A 23,202-nucleotide genomic window follows, 5' to 3' on the forward strand; every position below is an offset into this window, starting at 1 on the left:
TTAGTCTCTGCTGTGTCGCTCCTCGAGAAGAATCTCAGTACTGGAAAAAACATTTATTGAGTATTTGACAAGATTACTGGCCTATTGATCTTTCACTGGGATTTCTGATTTTTAGCATTGTAGTCTGGGCAGATCTATGTATGGTTCTCACAAACAAGGGAAAAGCTTTATTTGAAGGTTCAGGCAGCAGATTCTCATATAAGAGTAAGAGTACAGCTAGGACTACTGAGTCTGGGAAGGCGCATGCTTGGCAAGGGTGGGCCTAGGCTGGGCAGAGCTAGCGAGATTGAGGAGAGGAGCCCATTGGAGTAGATGGGTCATGTGCCCAGGAGCAGAGCTGAGGGCACAAAGGCCTGAGCCCTCAGAAAATACTCTGTTCATCGAATGTGTACAGCTATACCATGTACTTACAAATCCAACCAAACAATATATTTGAATTGTTTTCTAGATTTTTTTTCTGGACACATAACATTGATTGATTGATTATGGTCAATGACCATTAAGAAACATCAACAAAAGGTTACAACAATCCCAAGTTCCAGATATGGTGAATACCTCATAAAATTTAAAACCATTAATATCGTTAATATCATACTAAAAAGGAGGGAACAATAGGTCTCTGTGTGATCTTGTTGTTCAGTGCGAGATTTTATCACATAGACACAAAAGCCTGGAGATAGTTGAGTTTTCTTCTGTTAAGAGTTTGATGGTTGTTGTGGGTTTTCCGGGCTGTATTGCCGTGGTCTTGGCATTCAGCATAAACTGTTGGTCTATTGAGAAGGGGAGAAATAATCTTGTCTCTCAGGGTCGCACTCGCACTACAAGTGACGAATGACACTTGCCTGGCAAGTGAACAGACTCGCGTGTATTCCTCCCTGGTCACTTGCCATTCACTTGCTCTCCACTTGATCGAGTGGAGTGCAAGTGAATGGCAAGTGAACAGGGAGGAATACACGTGAGTCTGTTCACTTGCCAGGCAAGTGTCATTCGTCGCTTGTAGTACAACCCGTAGTTCCTTATAAAAAGGGCAGCAAAAAAAGACATGTTCCAATGACTCCACTTCACTTATAGTGGAATGGCAAAATCTTTCTGCATATGGAATCTTTTTATATCTCCCTTCCAGTACCATTGATGGCATAACCACACATATAGCCAAAATAAACACTCTTCTAACTGACTAAGATATTGGGCCATAGTCATACCTATCTGAACTTAATGGGAGCCATGAAGTTTGGTGATTTCATTAAATCTTGTTGACGCTCTATATCTCAAACCCTTTGCTTGATGATGATGAGGCATTTCACTTGATCACTATTTTGAGCCAAGAGGGTGCTGGGCAAGAGTCTCATTCTTCCTAAATTGCTCTCAATCATCCGTATTCACCTTGTCTGATAAAAATCTTGTAATATTAGTGTGGGGGAGAGATCTTTCTGATTTGAATTAACCTTAAGTCACTGAAAAGCAGATAGCAAGAAAATTCTAGCACATTTAATATTAAATGTGTAATCCCTTAATAAAACACTGCATTTGCATATGTTATGTATGGGGAAATTATAGTAGGCTCACCTGCTTGAATTATATAGGAAGTATCTGTCTTTGCATTGGTGAGGGTCTAAAGAACGGTCAGGTGATTTTTTTTTTAATGATATCAAACAGATGAGAAAGTTTTTCAGTGAGGTGGGCCAATTACTGCCTGTCATATGCATTGATTGGGACTGGTATTTTGTTACAAGCACTACCACAATAAAATTCAAACATGGGACAGAATTGGCTTTTCAATTACATTTAATTTAGTAATTAAAATACAATATAAAGAGGTGTCCTGCGTCCAGAATTCCAGAATATCCAGAATATTTTATTATATATCTACAATTTTTAAAAATTTCACATGCTAAAGTATCCATTCCAGCTATGTCCCACCTTAATAAACAATTCTGATACTGATGGTATAATAATGCGCTCAACTATCTTCAGGGCGTCTAATCGATTCTGCAGCACAAATTGAAATGTTCCTTGATAATATTCATTAAAGTAATTTGTCTAGAAACGGTGCCAAAAATCTAGCCTATAACATGATTTGCATATGTCAGAAACAAAGGCAACTGCCACCGATCCTGCAACCTTAAGTCAATGATGCAGCTCTAATAACACCTTGAGGATGCCAGCTGCCTCCACAGGCCATGGGTTTATCCTAATGTTTTTGTGTGGTTATCCATTCATATCCATGGTTTTGTGAAGAAAGTAAGAGGGCTTTGCATGCAAGAATCAATTTTATGCACCCATGGAAGTTAAAAGAGCAATTTCAGGGCCCCCAGCTACTCCGAAGCATCTTGCCGACACTGGTCCTCCCTGCTTCCTTCTCTAGCCACTGATGCATAGACACAAGACTCAGGGCCTCTGTTTTGATTAGCTGGCTGCTTGATTTTCAGTGAGTGATGGTTCAGTATAGCATAAGTGACTCCATCATGATCTGTTCCAGCATCTTGTTCTAGGATCTGTAGAGGAGGAACAAAGAGACTCAGGGGTGCATTCTTATCATGACTTCCTTAAGAACAATAGAGGAAAATGAGGCTGTAGAAGAATTGTTAAGGAAAACGTCAGGTCAAGGGCAAGTGATATATATCTAGAAGTTTTTGGACTTCTCTCCTTGACCCAATTCAAAGTCTTGCAGTTCCCCAAAAGACATTGCCAAGAAGTATCATATATAACTGACATGACATGTGCCATCAGTAAAGGGTACAGGCTTAGAATAGTCCTTTGTGGTATTGTTACTATTACATTAAACTATTTTCCACTTTAATTGCCAGTACTAAACAAATAGGATGTCTTTCAGTTTAATGTCTGAGGAAGATAGTAGGGTGGAGTGCTTACAGTATTGGACTATGGAGACTTCCTCATGGAGGCAGGCTTGTGTGGTGTCTCCACTGCTGCTATGGCTGCTGATAACCATATGGAAACCGCATGAGACTGGATTCAATCTCCACTCTGCTGTGAAGGTCTCTGGGTGACTTTGGGCTAAGGTTGGCAGACATAGAAAGAGGCTGCCAACCCAGGGTGCAGGGTGGTAGAGGGGCTCTGGTGTGTGTGTGGGGGGGGGGGAGAAGCAGAAATGGTGCTACACAATGCTGCAATGTGACTTCTCTCCTTAAACCAGATGTGACATCACAGAACATCTGTTTTTTGACCAAAAATGATGTTGTGGGGTGTGTGGTGCCAGCTCTGCCCCTTTTTTTCTCCCATTGCCAAATTTACTGGCAACCTGCCCTGGCAGGTAAATGGAAACCCTACCTTGGGCCACTCTAACCCCCATGTTCAAGAGTCAGGATATGAGGATAGTTATTTCTTTAAAACATTTTAATGTTGCCTTTCTACCCAGTTTAGGGTCCCCTAGGCAGCAAATGGTCAAAACATTGTAACAGATTTTTGGCCAAAGGTGTTTATTTATTTATATATATATATATTTGGAAACTCTCTTACCATGTTCAGTGGTTGATTTCTTTCATTGATTGTGGAGCCTGTAGATCAGAGATACCTCATAAGATTTTTCATCCAACTGTTGTAAATTAAAATTGTACCCCCAGCTCCCACAGTCCCCATATTCTGTATCTCTCAAGCACCTTGTCTGAATGGAATAATTTTAATATTGTCAAGTAGTATATAATCTGCATTAGAAACATGTTGCATCAAGGTAACCTGAATTCGACACTGTATTTTCTGTAAACTGCATACCTGAAGCTAATTTTCACGTATGTATTTACTACAGTTTTGCCTGTAGATGTGGGAAGGAGCGAGATGCAAAAGAACTTAAACTCCACTCTCTGACCTGTGGAAATTCTGCTCAAGCTCAGTCATATCAACCATATTTCAGCAGATGTGTCTCAACCACATTCACCACAACCACTGACTTCTCTCCCGCACTACTTTCCAGCCGATCCCAATAAGGCACAATGTCTGCAGCCTTCACACTAGGCAGACAAGACATCCTGCAGTCAAGGTGCCCCTCACAAGCCCATTTCCTAACTAATGAATCTTCCACTGCCAACTGCCCTGCTCCCCAAAGCCCAGAGAAATTCAGCTTGCACCTAAGAGCTCTTTTAAGCAAACACCTATCCCTGCGAAATGTACCATCTTGATCATGCATGCTCTAATCTCCGCCATTAGCAACCCATTCAAAAAAACCACTTACACTTTCTCCTTTTTTTGCATAATATGAAGATAAGCAGCAGCAAGAAGAGGACCAGGAGAAGTCCCCCTGCAACACTTGCCCATATGATGGTCATGGTTGTTTTCTTAGACATGCCTGTAAGTTCATAAAGATCTTCCATCAGAGCACAGCTAAAGTTGTCTTTCCACCCCAACCAGGGATGACCTATCCATCTACCCTCTGCATAAGCACCTCTCATTGCCTTTGCCCTTGCTTCCCACCGACCCACCAATCCCTCCTTTTCAACATAGCACTTTCCCTCACACCAGGTTTCCCCCCACTTTTCCATAGGTACACTGATTCCCTGTGCTGTGGTTCCATAACAATGGTGACTCTGAACAAATGAAACATGAGGAAGGATCATTAAATTGGCCTTTCCAGGCTGACTGGCATGCTGCTTGAAAGGGGGGAGGCTGAGGAAACAATTAGTGGGAAAGGATCATACAATAGGCCCGGCCCCACCCATGTGGTCTCCTCATTCACACACAACCTATTTATTTTATTAATATTTTGCTTTTCTCCAGGATGTCAAGAGGGCTAGCTTCTGCCTACAATTCCCCAGTGTGGCACCTGCTCCATGTTCCAGGAAAGTGGGCAAGGCCCTCGCTCAGTGGGGCTTAGGGGCTGCATGAAGGGTTGCCAGCTCCAAGTTGGGAAATTCCTGGAGATCTTGGGGGTGAAACCTGGAGAATCTTGGAGAAAGTGGGGTTTGGGGAGGGAAAGGACCTTGGCATGGCATAATTCCATAGAGTCTATTCCCAAAAGTAGCCATTTTCTCCAGGTGAACTGATCTCTGTGGCCTGGAGACCAGTTGTAATTCCAGGAGATCTCCAGCCACTACCTGGAGGCTGGCAATCCTAGCTGCATGTGTTTCCCACCTAGAAACATCTTGGCATTTCTCCCCTTTTAAAAATTCAATTCCCACATAAAAACACCTACTACCAGAGGAAGAGGTAAGCTTCAAGCCTTCCTGAGTTGCAGGCCTCATGCCAGGGATGGAAGTAAATACGACTCTTTCCATTTAAGGTAATTGCAAACGTGGCTCTCTGTGAGCCACAGAGTGAGTGCCATAGCCTTATACTGAGTCACATTGTTCCTTCTAGCTCAACGTTGACTGTTGTCTAACACTGTCACTCCAAAGTTCAAGAGGGGTTGTTTACAGCCCCACCAACTCAGATCCTTCATGGAAAGCTTGCGCTGAGCCGCTGAGCTGCAGCCCCTCCCTAGTTATCGTCACAAAGCTTAAAGCAGTGCTGCACGGTAACAGCTTTTCGGAATCTTTGTTTTCCCAACAGCATAGCTGCACACCCCCTTGAGGGTGCTTGGAGTGAGCATCCACAGTCCCAGAAGCTTCTGCCTCATGAACATGGAGGGGGGGGGAGGAAAAGGGGGAAATGCTTAACCAGGCTTCTTACCCCTCACAGTAACTTGTACGGGATCACTAGGCTCTGAAGAAACAAAGCGATTTCCTCTGTGGCAATACCGGCAAGTATAATTCCCTGCATCCTTCAGTTTCACTGCATTTAGAGGGAATGTTGCTGTGTCACCTTTTGGCTTCTTCACCTTTAATGCTTTGAGGTTCTGTGATCTGTGCAAGGAGAAAGTCAAGCCGATCTCGGGCCCTTTGCACTCAATGGTGACATTCATGCCAACATTATGCGGACCTTCAGGTCTCACTGTGATGGAGGGTTGGACCAAACTGGGATCTAGATTTAAGGAGGAAAAAAACAGTGAAGCATGGAATCACAAATTCACAATTCTTGATATATAAACTATGGAGTGTGCTGATTCTCACAGCTTCAGTAGATTTATTTACTCCTCAGTAGATTGCTGTATGTACATCATCTCCAGGACTGGATGTTTTCTGCAATAGTGTAGTGTAGGACAGTGCATAACAGAACTGGAATCCTGAGAGTCCTTGTTTTTTTATTTTGAAAGGCTGTTTCTAGACTTTAAGACTGCAAATATGGGACTGAACCTGTGGACAACATGAAGTTATATCTGAGAAACCAAACAGAGGGTATAAAGGCTGAATCACATTTCCAGTGGTCCAGTGTCCTAATTTTCTCTACACCCCTCCCCATTACTAACAGCTACAGAGCACATTATGCTTAGTAAACAAATATCTATCTATTTGTGTTGCCAAGTTCCACTTATATGAGTACAGAATTTGTAGATGCCATAGTGCAGTTTACTTTTCCAGGCTGCACAAAATCCTGGTTATTCCACTCTGGGTTATTCCACCATGGACAGATGGGTTACACTTTGCCCTCTAGTGGTCAAGTGGAAAAATTTTTAACTCATGGGTCCCCAACCTTTTCGAGCCTGTAGAACTCTAACACAGGATGGTCGGTGCAACCACAAAATAGCTACTGAGGAAGGTGGCCCACAAAATGGCTACTGTGGGTGGCAGAGCCAATCGCGCACACATAATAGGAAGCTGAAGTGCAGGGAACAAGAGGAGTAAATTTTAAAAATATACTGGTAAAGAGAATAAATTAAATACTGTAGTGGGAACTGCTATTAAAACAATGTTATTTTAATTTACACAGCCAATTGTTTCCAGTGGTCAATCAGAAGACCTGCTGGGCAGGAGCCCCACCGGCCTTCCCACTTTCTAAAAACAGTTTACAGGCACAAGGAAAATTGTTAGAATGTAACCTGCAAGTAAGGATTGCCAGCACTCTGATGGGGACTTCCCCCACCCCAGCCCATGCCCCCTCCACCTCTCAGATGGGCAGCAGGGGACGAAATGACGGGAATTGAAGGTACTTTCCAGCTGCAGGGTTCATTCTCTGGCAACTTAATGACATCACTGACAATACATTGATGTCACTTCCTGTATGCCTGGAAGTGATGTCCTCATGTTGCCAGGTGAAGCCATGGTATTTGGACAAAAACCCTACAGTTTTTGCCCAAATACCAGAGCAGTTCTGGCGGGATGAAAATATGATAGCATCACTTCCAGAAGTGACATCATTACATTGCCAGCAATATTATTACATCACCAGTGATCGCGGCCTGCATCACTGTCCTGTTCTTTGTCCCCTAAGTCCTGTCCTTTGGCCCCCATGGTCATCCCCCCCCCATTGGTTGCCAGGGGACCTGGCAACCTTACTCCAAGCAGAATTTTAACAGAGACTCCACAGAGATCTTAATATTCTGCTCCATAATAATTTGCCGCTGCCTAACACCAAAGGCAAGATCCTGCTATGTTTACTCGAGTAGGCCCCATTCAACAAATTCCTGCTTCTCCCTTCAATTCTTCCTCTAGGCTTACTTCCCGAACAATTCTGCAGGTTGCTAACAGGTGCCCCACCTCTCCTTTACCTGGGCAGGGAAGACAGAGGCTTGAATAACACCTTGGGCTGTTGATAGTTAATAGGTTTATGTTTATCCAAACCTGGGCTGTTAAGAGTGTTGCCATCATCACCAATTATATTATTACTATCATGAAAGTGTGTAAAATTAATGACTTCACTTTGCAACCAAGAGAAATCCATGTAATTAAAACCTCCTTCTCCAACATTGCCCCAAAGAGAAGGAACCAATTAGGAATACATTCAAGTCTCCCTGAGCAAACAGGAAGTAGCTAATTAAGCACCCGAGAAAACTGGAAGCTGCTTTGAAGCAACACAGGCAAGGGCAACTCCTTCTCTCCCAATTCCCTATAGTGCTTAATTAGTTACTTCCTGATCACTCCTATGGCCCCAAGTACTTGAATGTATCACTAATCAATTTCTTCACAGGGGAGGGCTTTAATATTGTGTTTGTCTTGACTATGATCACCTAAGAAATTAATGAACAGAGGATTTAAAAGGCCAACAGCCATGATAAGTCTCAATAACAATTTTACAGTCTGCACATGGCTCTGCAATTGTATTACAAATTTGTTACCAAAAACCACATATCAAGTGTGAAAAAAAGATGGGGAAAGGCAGAAAAAGTTGGTATGCAACAGGCTGAATTGTGATCCTCCATTAAAGCAGCGTGAACCAATCATGGCAATTCAAGATTTAATGGTTAGCTGGAACCAAGCAGTCGGTCCCACATACATCCCTGGTTGCATCATTTGCATAAGTCCACTTCCTCATCTGTAAAGCCTTTTCAGATAGATTTGGGAGTCACTGTGATGGGGAAACAGCAGGCTGTGTGCAGTAGTTAAAAATCCAAGTAGTTCTGGCATACCAGACTTGAGGACTCAAATCTCTGCTTCAGTTTTCACTCTCATTCTCCACTAGCTAAACTGGATCAGGCCAACATGAAATTTTCTGCTGGGCATCATTCTACAGTCTTGATTGAACAAGAGTTCTTTTAACAAAGCTAGAATTAATCTGCCTTGAATTCTTTCCCATCTATTCCTGTGCCCATAAGGAATCCTCATTGGTGCCTGCATATCCATGTGGAAAGTCTGGGTTGCTCTGTACCAACCTGCTTCCTCGGAGAAGACAAAGGAGTGACATTTGCTAATCGCCACTTGATTGCAGCTGACATTTTTAAAAACTTATGATGTTTGTGGCTGGCAGGTTATCATGAGAAAGCACCCCTCTTGTGGCAATGTCAAAAAGATATCTTGAAATCTATTCTATACTTCCACCAAAGTCTGCTTGGAGAAGGCTCTTGGAGAAACTTGGAGCTTTATGATGGCATTAAATCTTTCTGCAAAGAAGGGTGTATGTTGTGCTTAGCGTGGTCCTTCTTTTTCTTCTTTGTCATCTACCCTACCCTGAGACGTATGTGCAGATCTTGCCATCCAGCCAGTGTTTTGGAAATTGGATCTAGGTGTAGAAAGGCCAGCCTTCCAAACTAGTATCTGCCAGTTGCTTGCTAGACTTCAGAGGTTCTGGTGGGGTCTTGAGATAACCGTGATGAGGAGCGGGCCTTTTGCTGATATTGATATTGGCTAAAAGTGTTACCAAAGCATTGCATGCACAATCAACCCAAAGGGATGTGTAAGTACAGGAATACAGTTCCTCACAGCCCCAAGACTCCTTCTGCATCTACACTGTCAGTTGGAATTTTCTTTGTTATTCTCCCTCCTGCTTTCCTTAGGCATTTTCTGGTGATTTCTGGTCACCAGTTTCTGCCATTCTCAACAGAGAACTCCCTCTCCTGGGGGGTCTAGTGAAGATTTTTGCACAGGTTACCAAAATCATTGGAAGTTGCTGCTCTATTTATGCACGCTGGGAAAGAGGGGAGGGGATGCCATGCGCTGCCTTACCTTTCAGAATGAGCTCCACGGGATCACTTGGCTCTGACCAGACAAACGGGGTGCCTTTGTGGTGATACTGGCAGATGTAGCTTCCAGCATCCTCCATCCTCACCTGAAGGAAACGAAAGTTGGCTTTGGCTGCAGCTGGTGCTATGACCTGTGCTACTTCCGTGGTGTTTGCCTTACGGAGGAAGAAATTCAGATCATCTCCCTGGCCCTGGCATTCAAGAGTGACGTTTGAGTGCACAGCATTCAGGTGCTTCGGTTTCATCTTGATGGAAGGTTTTGGGATCCTGGGATCTAAGGGTTAGAAATATGCAGTGAAACCCAGAAGGCCACAGAGCTCATGATTCAACTCACTCGCAAATGTTTCTAAAGGTGTTGATGTGACCTAAGAAGTGTGATCAATCATCTTTTCAAACCCAGGTACAGCTCTGGATGCAGTTTCCCTTTGGATGAGAGACAGCACAAAAAATTTAATAGGTCTTCATATTATTTACTTTATTAACAAACATACTAGCAGACCCTGTGGTGGCAAGCAGGCTCTAGGCAGCAGATCTGCTACCCCATATCAGGTCTCCAAAGAGCCATCAAACAGGAGTAGTGGATTCTCCACAGCTGTGGTGTGTGCAGTGCCAGGTTAGGATCAGGACTGTGGTGCATGCAGAGAAGGATCTTTTCAGGTTCCCCCTGACATTATTTTCCCAATCTCAAACTGTGCTATTTGGGGAAAACCATATGTTTCATGGGATATTCTTGAAATTCCCCTAGAGGTCAGGCATTCCACCTTCAGTCTACTTACAGGTGTTTCTGTCCCTCTCTTTTGTTTTGAGCTCTGATTCGCACATTACAGAGTACACAGGTTGGGTTCAAGATTGCCCGCTCTGTGCCCTGTGTAAGAGTCAAGCATGAGTTGCAGGTTCCCTTCAATTCCTGCTTTCGTAGGCCTTCTGAGCAACATCATCAGTGGACCCAACAATATCAGCTATACCATCTCGGGTTCATACTCAGGCTCATTCGCTAATGTGATTTACACCATCACATGTCAGCGGTGCCCCTGCACTCTCTACATTGGACAGACTGGCCAGTCCCTTCGACAAAGAATTAATGGACATAAGTCTGACATCAGGAACCAAAACATTCAAAATCCAGTGGGGGAACGTGTTAACGTTCCAGGATATTCAGTTGCTGGCCTAAAAGTAGCAGTTCTCCAGCAGAGGAATTTCAAAGGGAGATTAGAAAGAGAGACTGCTGAATTGTGACTGATAACGAAGCTCAAGACAATGCATCCACCTGGACTGAACTGAGACAAAGGCTTCCTGTCTCATTACCAATGCTAATTCCTCCACACCCACTACCCATCTTCATACCCCACCCTATTCACTTATGCTGGACTTTGTCATTCACAGGCTATTATAATTTGGCTTCTGTAATCATTCCACTCTCCGAGATACAAAGTCAGATGGACTCACATTCTAGCTGTATCTGAAGAAGTTAGCTGTGGCTCATGAAAGTTCATACTCTACCAATAATTTTGCTAGTCTTATAGATACTACTGGATTCTTGTTCTTTTCCAGTGGTTTCACAGAGTTCCTAATTTGGATTGGTTACTGTGATGTGAATGGAAAAGGGGCTTCAGCCATCACCACCACACCTAAAACAGTTGGCGGTGGGTGGGTGGGAAATATTTGGCCTGTTGTAGAAATAATCTTACTTACTTCTGCCCCCTTCCCTCAACATGAGTGAAGTTACCTTCTCCAAACTCTGATGGGTACATCATTCAAACCTCAGGGAACCCTTAGATGAGATGAGAGACCCTTGATGGGATCTCCCAGAGTCATAATTTTCTTTTAAAGTGACAATGTGGAGGTTTGATTCCAATCGCGGCTGCAGTGCTTGGGCAAGGGGAGTTAACCCTTCACCTCCCTGCAGCCTGTCCTTTTCATTTTTTTCTTACTAGGAGTTCTGGCAGATCAGGGTGGCCAGTTTCTCTCCGGAAGCAGTGCAGGGGAAATAGCAAAAACCAACCCTGACTGACTCAGCACTGGAACTCCAATCCAAATCTCCTCCAACCTCCTCTAACTAAAATTAAAGACAGAGGGAGATTTGACTGCAGATATCTTTGGCCTGGTTGAGTCCTCAGACTACCCACACCAGGACCCCATCTCCTCATCATTACCTCTCATGATGAAACACCAGCACTCAGGGCAATGAGCCCAACAAACAAACATAGTCAGGCAATATGTTTTGGCCCAGGTAACTTTTTGATTTGGTTTAAAGATGTGAAAAATGCATAAGCTGCTTCAACATCATTCATAAAAATAGGATATAAGGACTGAGTCTAATTCTCACCTGTTATGTTGATGTATGCCTCATCACTCTTATCTGAACACATAGGTTCAGAGCCAGCTCTGAAGCAGTATAAACACTGGTAGATCCCTGCATCTGATGTTTTGACGCTGGAAATGATAAATTCAGCCTCATAACCCATTGTCTTTTGGTGAGACAAAGCAGACAAAGATGGGTTGCTTTTGAGTAGCGAGAAATTTGCACCGGGGTGGTCTGCCTCGCCGCAGTGGACTCTGACTTCCCCCCCCAGAGTGACATCTTCTGGGCTCACAGAGATTGAAGGCTTGGAATAATGTTGTCCTGGATAAGAAAGGGAACAAGATCTGAATTTGGAAGAAGGAATATCTGCGGCTGAGACATTGTACATTGGGAGACTTTTGCATGCTCTGGGGAAGTACATAAGACTCAGATCACAGTGATAATTTCTACAGGATCATGATTCATCTCTTTGTTTAAGACAATTAGCAAACAAAGCATATATTAATTAGCTTACTACTCATTTATTTAGAAAAAACATTGCTGACTAGAGATTTACAGTGTGATCCCAAGAACATTTTCCTAGGAGTAAGCCTCGTTTGAAAAGACCTGAGTAGGATTCTAAGTGTCCCTGCTTAGGATTGCTTTCTTAAACGGGCAGAGAAGCAAAATCTCTGGAAACTTTGAAGTCATGGGAAGAAAAATGTGTGGGTTTTTTAATTCTCCAAGTGTTTTGTGGGGGTGGAGGGGAAACTGAATTATAAAAAATACATTTTCTTATAAGATTTAAACTTTACTATTCTAAGGCCAGAACATGCTGTATGATGAACTTAGTTAATGCGTAGCATTTCATTGTTAAGTATTTTCAAGAAATTCAACAGGATAAGCACCTTAGTTTTAATCAATAACTGCAACAATAGTGAGAGACTGCAAGCACACTGTAAGCTGTCCTAAACTGCCTAAGCAAATGTTGGTTTTTCTGAGTTGGAACAATGGAGAAAAAAATAAAAATTAAAAATAGAAGCCATCAACACTGTAGTCACAAAGATCTGGATGCTGCATTAAATTTTATAAGAACATTGAACTCCTAATGTAAATATCTGTAAATATCACAGTAACTGTGGTCAAGAGCAACCACACGGAACACATGGCATGTCCATTAATATTTGCACATCCATAGGAGTGGGTTGAGCTTCATGCCTTTCTCAGTTCTACTAAACAAGAAAAACCGTGACCTACTGACTAAAGATACATTAAACCACTAGTATCAAACAGTTATTTATATCAAGTGAACAAATTAAACATGAACTCTAAGTGGTTATGAAACTGACAATTTACAGCTCATAGGAAATACGGTACAAACATGAGAACAAAGCGTCATTCAATAAGCAAATTATAAAGTGTGAAAGCTAAGCTCTATATTATAAAAGCGCAAGGGTTCGCTACGTCCGACCATGGGCAAATCCACATTACTTATTCTAAGTCGCATGTTCCCCACATTCCCCACGCAATCCCAAGTGCCGGTCACATTACCTCATTAAACAGATGCATTTCATTCGCATTTCTCCCGAATATGTGGTCACAGTTTTTCAACGGGAGTTTCACGGTGGCCGTGAACGGTCCAATGCACAATTTACACGGTTTTTTTTAAAAACCACCCCCCTTCCTGTCTCTCCGGCCGTTCCGAGAGTTCCTATTGGCTGATTCAACTTGCAAGTGCTCCGTAGTCTGCAAAAGACTGTTTTTGACTTCATAGCATTGGATTAATTGATTATGCTGTTTCTGAATCAAATCTGGTAGTTTGAAAAATCATTTTGGGGTGAATCCATCCTCAGAACGGACTCGCGAAACTTCCTTTTTAACTGTTTTTTTTTTATTTTATATTACTGTAATATCGAAATTACAGTGAATCAATCATTCGAAATAAAGAAAACACAAGGTAGTGAAACTTCAGTAAAATTCAAGCACTGAACTGTCCTGCATAGTAAATGGCCACGAAAGCTTCCCACATGCTTCCAAATTTCCAAAAAAGAAACGGGAGAGAGTCATCAGTGCTGTCAGTGGGGGAAAGAGAGGCATCATTATCTTCAATGATGTTTATAAGGCAAGATCAAAATAACAGAAAAGTGCACTCAAAAAAATATTAAAAAATGGGCGGGAAAAAAAGGTCCCGCCCAAAAAAGCGGTTTTCGAGCAGCCGTGTGACCGGAGGGACGCGCGAGAAAGACGGATTGGAAGCAGGAATGTGAACGAAGAGGAAAAAATCACGGATTGGAGGCAAACGGAAGATATCCGATAAACATGCGGGTAATGGGTGAATGTGGATTTGGCCCATATCCTCATACACCAAAGAGTACAATGTATAACATACAAAATTGAAAATCCACAGCAGCTAAAAGCTTGCAAACAAAGTTAAACTTGATAGGTGACAACCCAAAGTATTATTATTGCAGCTCTGAGGCTTGCAAGAAATTCAGAGAAGTAACCACAACGGGTTTGCATGCGAGGAATCCCATTTCCGTTATCCCCTTCTTCCGATCAAGGTGAGTCACACAAAGTTTCTCGGCATAATGGCCGCTCGCTCAATGGCTAGCTTTTCCATCAATTTTGCTCAATTTGTCCTACGTGGCTGAGATTTCATGATCCCTAGTGTAGCTTTCTGGTGACCAAAGGGAGAACCCCTTCTTTTTTCACTGGCAGAAAAGCTGATTGGATCCAACCCAATGGTGTCACTTCCAGAAAAAAAAAGTCCCCTCATCCCCCATTTATCCATTTTTTCTGGACCTTTACATCTCCAGACTACAGAGATCAATGTTCCTGGAGAAAGTGGCTGCTTTGGAGGGTGGACTTTATGGCATTGTACCCTGCTGAGCTCCCTCCCCTTCCTAAACCGTACCTTCCTCAGGCTCCACCCCCAAACTTCCAGGAATTTCCCAGTCTAGAGTTGGCAACCATACTTAAACCAGCTCTTTGCATGGTCAATGAGGAGGGAAGCCCATTTGTCCTGGGTCTTGCTCAAAAGGGGTTTCAGATGAAGATTGCCAGGTCCCTATACACTCCTGGTGAGGGGGAGGGGAACTGGTATTCACTTTGTGCCTTCTGTGTGTTTATTTTCACTCACACAAGCTCATACATGCTCCAGTGTCTGCATGATGACATCACTTCCAGGAAGTGATGTCTGATCCCGCTAGGAACACTCCAAGTGCACACTTTCCTGGGTTGCCTGCCAGTGGTAGGTGATCTTGGGGGGGGGCTTGCCAGCGATCGGTGGGCAATAGGGAAAAACCCCAGGTGATTGCCTGCCACCAGCAGGCAATTGGGAAGCCTAGTTCAGATTTAGACACTTTTTTTTACATTTGATAAATTTCACAGCTTGTTTTTACACTCATTCCATATCATCATTTCTTCATTTTTATTAGCGCTGGGGGCCTCAAAACCTAGAAGTGGCTCAGGGCTTTTGGAGGATTCTGAAAGGGCTTGGCCCTTTCTCTTTGTTTCATTTCCTGACTCAATGACTCGGTAAAACCTGTGCTCTGAGTAGCAGTTAGCAGGTGGACCTTTCCACAGCCCAGAGCTAAATATTATTCTGTTCTAACTACTGAAGATGCTGCTGCAATTAAAAGCCAGTTGAAAAGATGGCCAACTTTCCAAACCAGCATTAGCCAACCCCCCTCATGCAAAGTTGTACTTATGTTGGCATTACAGCCTCTCTGTTTGGCACAAGAAACCACAGCCCAGCAGGTAGGGTTGCCAGCTCCAAGTTGGGAAATTCCTGGAGATCTGGGGGGGTGAAACCTGGAGAAACCTGGAGAAAGTGGGGTTTGTAGAGGGAAAGGGCCTTGGCATGGCATAATTCCATAGAGTCCACCCCCCAAAGTAGCCATTTTCTCCAGGTGAACAGATCTCTGTGGCCTGGAGACCACTTGTAATTCCGGGAGATCTCCAGCCACTACCTGGAGGCTGGCAACCCTACCTGCAGGAGAGCTGAGGTCAGAAGCTAACACTCATCCTCATTGGAGGACTGCTCTGGATTTACACTGGGAAAACTTGAGTTGCACATAAAGTGGGCTCATAATATTAAGGTAGAACTTGTAATAGTTGCATAGAACGAGGATAGTTTGTTAGGTCAGGAGTCAGAAAAGCAGGTTTGAGTGACTGGCATTCTGCCCCACCCATCATGCCCCCCCCCCTATTAATCTCCTTTTGTCCGCTGCTACTTACCTGTATTACCTCTAACCATCCATCTCTGCTCAGCCGTCCACCATCCTGGAAAGGAGATGATCCCATTAATGTCAAAAGATTTGAACAACTGGACCCAATCTTGAATCTCTGATCCTCCCACTGTGCCATTGCACACCATACGGTCCCACTTCCTTTCCCTCTGGAATACCAACCGACAAAGAGGAGGCTAAAAGGGACCTTCATGGTGAGGCAGCAGGGTGGTGGTGCTTCCTCCTCACGCTGTTGTCCCCATAATGAGGATCTCAGCTGAGGGCTCCGGCTTCTCAAATGCAACTGTGCTTTGCGACAGATGTCACATGTGATTTCTCTGTGATCCAACAGCGCAGCTCACCACAGTTGATACCCTCCACTGCCTGATAAAGTCACATCCGCATTCAGGTCACACTCATACACAGCAAAACCAGAGGAAGTGAACAGTTCTCAAAATGATGCAAGGATTCAGCTTGGATCAGATTCTGTGTTTTCTTGTGACTAGGGGCCGAGCTAGAAGTGACGAATTACACTTGAATGGCAAGTGAACAGACTCGATCACGTAGTGAACAGAAAGGAATACATGTGAGTCTGTTCACTTGCCATTCAAGTGCAATTCATCATTTCTAGCTTGGCCCTAATATTCCTTAGCAGGAGCAATTGGACTGAGGAGCCTTTGAAAGGACTGAGCATCTTGAGAAGTGAGCACTGACTCTTTCTTTCTTTCTTTCTTTCTTTCTTTCTTTCTTTCTTTCTTTCTTTCTTTCTTTCTTTCTTTCTTTCTTTCTTTCTTTTTCTTGCTTTATTCTTCTGACCTATAGGTCTGAAGTAGTAATGAAAGCTCATGGTGGAAGAAATGCTACCCTTTAAGGTGCCACAGGACTCCTGTTTTATTGAAATCTCAGAGCCTGGGAGTACTTTGGATCCTGCCTCGCTTATTGCCTTTGGAATAGATACGGTTCTCAGGTTCCTATCCCCTCCTGGCAGGAGGTGGGGGATCTGGGGCTTACCCTATGAAAAACATGGGCAATGCTAAAAAGAATAGCAGAGAATGCCTGTTGGGTTTCAGCAAAATAACTGTAGGGATGTATTATGCTTATTCATTGTAGACTCTCTCTACACAAGACATCTTACACAGTAATGCTCAAGTGACTTACTTTCTGTGTGGTCTTATGTTCAAGTGTACCCTAGCAGTGCATGTATATCCACAATGGGAGAACAAGTGTAAGGTCTTTCACTTGATCATACTCGTGTAAGATGTCTTGCGTAGAGAGACTCATAGTATCTATGTTCTGTTGCTATGATTGTGTTGTGTGGCTATGTAATTCCTCTGGAATCTTACCCTTTTCCGGCTCTACCCCTTCAAACCTCCAGGAATTTCCTAGCCCAGAGTTGGTAACCCTATGTTGCCACTCCTGTTCTTGGTGTTGAAGGGCCAAATCAGAGGCCTTTTATCCCAGGTTAGACCACCAATATTAAACGGACATCCTAACAGTCATTCTGTGTCTTTTTTTTTCAGCTGATAAACTAGCCATGTTTCCTGTTTTGCTTCAGAGCAATAAAAGCTTTGAGGAGGATTTAGACACTGATAAGGAACTGCTCAAGTCTTCTTAAAGCCTGAGGTAAAAATGTTGGAAAAGGAGGATTCAGAGCTGCCCCTTTCCTCAGGTTTCAGAGGGGGACAAACCAAAGAGTTAGAAATATAGAGAGTTCAGGGCACTCTGTTTACTGTTTAGTGTTCTGACTGTCCTTTGATATGTAGATTGCTATTCTCAGGATTTCCTGCTCCTGACTTCCTCCCTCTCACTTTTTCTCTTCCTGGCTTTGTTCCAGGCAACACCTCTGCCCTTCTCCTCCCTCCATCTTGGCAGCATGGATGTAAGGCTTGCCTTAGACTAGATAGGTAGTTAGAGACAAATCCTGTCTCTCCTCCTTTCCTATCAGAGTATGGAGTTCCACAATAAAGAACTCTTATTTCTTTTCTAAATATAAAGCAAGCGTAGGATTTGTTATTTTCTCTCCTGCACACACACCAGCCAGCAGAACCAGCTCACAACTTCCTATAATCACACTTCCTATGCCAAACGATAGACTCTGCTAATGGCCCAAACATGGAATCCTTTAATTAGGTTTCTGGGGCCTACATAACAATTTATTTATCAAAAAATTCAAAATAGTACCCCATATTGTAGTAAATATATCATAATAAACTAAGTGATCAATAGTTTACTGTCCTTTAAGGCCACCTAACATGGATTGCATCACCCTGTCTAATAGTAGGGCAGATCATGCACTGGTGGTCTTTTTCATTCTCTGGCACGTAAAACAGGGGCTGTCATTCCAGAAAGATGAGGGAGAATCTGTCAAAGGGATCTTTGACTCATACCTTGGAAATCTAGTTGGTCTCTTAGGTGTTGCTAGACCTGAATCTTGCTCTCTTTAGCCCTTTTGAGACATTCTGTTCTGATGCTCCAACCATGTGTAATAAGAGTATGAAGTATGTGTCATTTTGTGTGACTGAGGCAAAATAATGTTTTCCATATATGTCTAGTTTTGCTATGCCCAGAAAGAACCCCATATTTTGGGGGGGAGGGGAGAGATGTATTTTCATACCAAAGTGCATGGGAAATAATAACAACTGTACGCTTATATACCACTCTTCTAGATAGATTAGTGCCCCACTTAGAATGGTGAACAAGGTCAGTGTCAATATTATCTTCACAATACAGCTGGGGAATTGGAGCTGAGAAGAGTAGCTGACCCAAAACCATCTATTGAGATCACGGTAGTAGGGGGATTTGAACTAGCAGAGTGGTGACTCGCCCATGTTAGGGATGCCAGATCCCCTCACCCTCCTAGTGGGATGGTGGGGGGGACTTGGTACTTACCTTGTTGCCATTCCCTGCTGCTTCTTGGGCTTGGGCTCCCACACCTACACGATGACATCATTGCAGGAAGTGACATCACCACACAGCGGTGAGAGCATACGCAATTTGGGCCCACTGAGAAGTACAGGAGCCCTCTTAGGGGTGGCACAATAACATCACTTCTGGAAGTGACGTTGCATCGCCCTGGGAGCAAGCCCAGGATGCCCGTTTCCCCACCTTTCTTCCCTCGCTGGCCAGGTGAGTATTCAAACAAAAGAGTGGCCACATTTGTCAGGAGGATTATGCTCCTGTTATGTGTCATCATGGGGTGACAAAATGGAATGTTTGAAAAGGGCTTGTTTGTTCTTTTGCCTGACATGAATGATAAATATAGACTCTGTTTCCCAATTTTGCAAAAAGAGGAACTGTTCACAGTGTTGGCGTTAGTTTTCTCTTTCTCAGCCTTTTGGAGGAAATGCCTGAAAGCGTCCCCGTCCCCCCTCTCCCTTCCACAGTGACTTGCTTTTGACTTGGAATCCAGTTCAGCAACCAGCAGGCGTAAGAGGGGAGATGCCTGACTCTACTTCCTCTTATTCTACCTCTGCTGTCTCACCATCACCCCCTCCTACGCAGGGCTTAACTTCTAAAATGAGGCTTTGGGGCTGAACCCTTCCTGGTAGCCATGTTGCTGATTTATTTTATTTGCTTTTTTTTAATTTACTTATTTACAGTCAGCCTTTCTCACTGAGACCCAAGGTGGATTACATAGTGTACATCGAAATGCTCTATAGCTGGGGTATTCAATAAACAACGCAATAGGGTATGAACAACGCAGCAGGGTATTGGATAGCAGAAGATTTGAAACTAGCAGAAATCTGATGCAGAACTAAAACGAAAACAACACAAAACATAAGGAAGCAGGAATCTGATACAGAAATAAAAAGTACTGTAACAAAGCAAAAAAGCAATTTAAACAGGACATGTTTGCCTCAGGTTTGATGTTGTTGGGGAAAGGGCTGTCCCCCTCCCCCCACCCACTTTCCCACAGCATCACAGAGCATTAAAGGACCTCCTGGGACTGCCCAGGCTTTTCTCTCATTCAAAACTGCTTTGATTTCAATGGGCTTGGACTGGAGTAACTTTTCTTAGGATTGCACTGTCAGTCTCGGTGGTGGCCTTTTCCTCCAACTACCACTTGGAGACTTTTTATTTAAAAATTGCAATAATATGTCATCATAGCTTTATAACAATCTGTTAATTGAATTTCTAGCTTTCATTTAAAAAAAAAAAGATCTAGGGCCGTCGTCACACGGGCTTTTATTTAGCGCTAAAATGGCGCTATTTCCCGGCAAACACCACCTTATTCCAACACTGTAGTGATTTTCTCTCTTCTGCTTTGTGCTTGATAGTCACGCTATTTTGTGCCTCAGTGTGAATGCCTCACATCGATGTATTTCGCCTCGCAACGTCCTATGCCCTCCCTTCAATCCCAGAATCCATTTCTTCCTGTGACTCCCCTTTTTTTTATTTTATTATGTCCTTATAACGCCATAACGACATAACACAATGCAAACTTTCTGCTGAAGTAAAAATGACTCAATCGCCATGGCAGAGTCTTTAGCGATGGGGATCATGTCAGACAGGGAGTTTTCTGCGGGCAAATTTCAAAGTTGGAAAAACAAAAGGGTCGTAATGTTTTGCTCTAACGGAATGTTTATATGCTGTTATTCCGTTATAGCTGAATTAAACGCCAGAATAATAAAAAAAAGGGGGGGAGGAGCTGCTTCTGCGCGGTTAGAGAGAACAGAACAGAGTGCTTTGGTGTGGACAGCTGGTGGCGCGAAAAGCCATTAGGTGACCCAAAGAAACGTTACTGTGCTGATAACAGGTAGGACGCTATATGCTGTAAATTTAACGGAAGAGATGCCCGTGTGACGACGGCCCTAGCTCCATTCATTGTGGAGATATAAAAGGAAAGGTAAATCTCTGCATTGCCTTTGCCACTTAACTACACGGGGGGGGGGGGGCGGGAAATACTTGTGCTGAATTCAGATTTCAGCTGGGAAATGCAGCTCATAAATATCAAAGTGCTCTGTATCACAATGCTTCCTTACTATGTACAATTTCTCTGTGGTAAATATTAACCATAGACAACAATTTATAGACCATCTAAGAAACCACATCCATTTTCAGGTAAGCATCGCATATACACAAAAACCAGAAGAGGGTTTCTCAAAATAACTGATCACAAAAGCCTAGACTTCCACCATAAAGTCTAACTGCAGGCAGGGGAACGGGGTGGGGAGGGAGAAATATCGGTTGTGGGTGACAGAACTTTTTCTCTGATGAGCAAAATCAATAGTCTGAAACTGAAAGGAACTTTTCAGTACTTGCTATTCAACCAGTGAAGAGCCCCGTGGCGCAGAGTGGTAAGCTGCAGTACTGCTGCCCAAGCTCTGCTCACGACCTGAGTTCAATCCTGGCAGAAGCCGGGTTCAAGTTGCTGGCTCAAGGTTGACTCAGCCTTCCATCCTTCCGAAGTCGGTAAAATTAGCACCCGGTTTCCTGGGGGTAAAGGGTAGACTGGGGAAGGCAATGGCAAACCACCCCGTAAAAAGTCTGCCAAGAAAACATTGTGATGCGACGTCCCCCCATGGGTCAGTAATGACTCGGTGCTTGCACAGGGGGACTACCTTTACCTTTACCCAGGGGTCATTTCACAGAAAAAGAGCTACAGGAACTCATTAGCATAACTCATTAGCATATGCCACACCCCTTGACATCACCAGAAATGTGTCATTAGCATAACTGATTTGCATATGCCACACCCTCTGACATCACCTATCCTGGCTGTTTTGGACCCAATCCTGGCCATTCAGGGCTGAAATTGGGCCCAAAATGGCAAAAGGGGGCTGAAAATGGCTGAAAAGGGGCCCAAAATGGTCAGAATTGGGCCGCTGCTGAGCAGGAAAGTGATCCACCTCCCATCAGAGGCCCGATCTGGGCCGTTTTGGCCCCAATCCAGGCTGAAACGAGCCCAAAATGGCAGTCAGGTGGGCGGGGCCACCTGACATGTGACCTCTTTGGAGAACTACCGGAACAGCGTTCTTGCGCGTTCCCCCTCAAAATGAGCCCTGCCTTTACCTACTATCCAACCAGTAACAGATAGCTTACGTTGTGGTGGTATAACTAGAAATAGTTTTATGTTGGGGATGATTCACCTATGCTTTTGTGATTTTTCCCTTCTAGCTGGTAATTTCAGTGGTTATTATTGTTGTTGTTGTTGTTGTTGTTATTTATGTCATTTATAGTCCGCCTTTTTCACTGAGAAACAATATGAGGTTAATACAATCAGTATCAAGTAAGTAGATTTCAATACAATACCATAAAGTAAACAGATACAATGCTTGTTTCATTGCTAGCAGTGGCTCAAGCTCTCCTCCTGGCAGGGCTGGATCTACAGTTCCCAGCGCCCAGGGCAACCGTAGTCAGGCTCTATACGTGCATGCATAGCGTGCGTGCGTTCCTGGCACTGCGTGATGACGTCACTCCCATGATGTCATCACGCTGGAGCGCCCCCCCCCCCCCACGGCAAGCCAGCTGTCCCGGTGCGCCACGGAGCTGGCGGCAGTGTGAGTGGCTCGGAGGCTGCCTGCGCTGTTCACCTGCCCCGCAGGACAAGGGGCGGCCGGCTTGCCGTGTGCCCCTTGTCCTGGGGAAAGGCGAACGGCGCGGGTGGCCTCCCAGCCACCCGCACTGTCTTTTGCCTTTCCCGCAAGCCGGCTGCCCCTTGTCCTGAGGGAAAGGCAAAAGGCAGCGCAAGTGGCTGGGAGGCCGCCCGCGCTGTTCGCCTTTCCCCAGGCATGCTCCCGGGGCTGGCAGCGTGCTCCTGGGGCTGGCAACTGCGCCCGGCACCCCCTCTTTGGTGGCGCCAGGGGCAGACTACCCCCTCTGTCCCCCGTCGATCCGGCCCTGCCTCCTGGTTGCGATAGGCAACTCATCAAGTCTTGAACTTTGGGGGTGCTGCACGTCTCTCTTGATAAGTAAGCTGCTTCTCTTTGCCTAAGGTGGGAACACCTCCTGACTCCTCCTCTTTCTCTCTGGCCGTTTCCACATGTTGTTAAAGCAACAGGCTACTTACTCAATGCTGGCGTTTTTTTTTTTTTAACAGATTCCAGATGCCTCCGATTTCAAAGCGGAAGCAGGCAGTTTGTCTTTCGTCTGATCAGCATCCTTGACCCGGCACAGGAAAGAGTGGGAAATCCCGGTCTCAGAAAAGACGCTGATCAGCCGAAAGACAAACTGCCTGCTTCCGCTTTGAAATCGGAGGCATCTGGAATCTGTAAAAAAGAAATGCCAGCACTGAGTAAGTAGCCTGTTGC

General features: G+C 44.2%; 1 protein-coding gene across 1 annotated transcript; it reads right to left on the reverse strand.

The window, feature by feature from the left end:
- Nucleotides 1–1,827: 1,827 nt before the first annotated feature.
- LOC129338163 (immunoglobulin superfamily member 1-like) lies at nucleotides 1,828–16,245 on the reverse strand. Its single transcript, XM_054992196.1, has 8 exons — nucleotides 16,136–16,245; nucleotides 15,963–16,007; nucleotides 11,769–12,065; nucleotides 9,426–9,716; nucleotides 5,620–5,910; nucleotides 4,187–4,300; nucleotides 3,478–3,515; nucleotides 1,828–2,495 (listed from the first exon to the last, which is right to left on the reverse strand). The coding sequence occupies exons 1-8, from the start codon at nucleotides 16,164–16,166 to the stop codon at nucleotides 2,316–2,318; spliced, it is 1,287 nt and encodes a 428-aa protein (XP_054848171.1). The 5' UTR covers nucleotides 16,167–16,245; the 3' UTR covers nucleotides 1,828–2,315.
- Nucleotides 16,246–23,202: the final 6,957 nt, after the last annotated feature.

Source organism: Eublepharis macularius, chromosome 12 (genome assembly GCF_028583425.1).
Source record: "Eublepharis macularius isolate TG4126 chromosome 12, MPM_Emac_v1.0, whole genome shotgun sequence".
Lineage (NCBI taxonomy): Eukaryota > Metazoa > Chordata > Lepidosauria > Squamata > Eublepharidae > Eublepharis > Eublepharis macularius.

What these genes read in the sequence shown, in the direction of transcription:
- LOC129338163 (XM_054992196.1), bottom strand. Translation starts at nt 16,166, where the DNA reads ATGAAGGTCCCTTTTAGCCTCCTCTTTGTCG. An exon ending in TTTTAGCCTCCTCTTTGTCG is followed by an intron (nt 16,008 to 16,135) that starts GTTGGTATTCCA and finishes TCTCCTTTCCAG; the next exon opens with GATGGTGGACGGCTGAGCAG. An exon ending in ATGCAAAAAAAGGAGAAAGT is followed by an intron (nt 3,516 to 4,186) that starts GTAAGTGGTTTT and finishes TCTGATCTACAG; the next exon opens with GCTCCACAATCAATGAAAGA.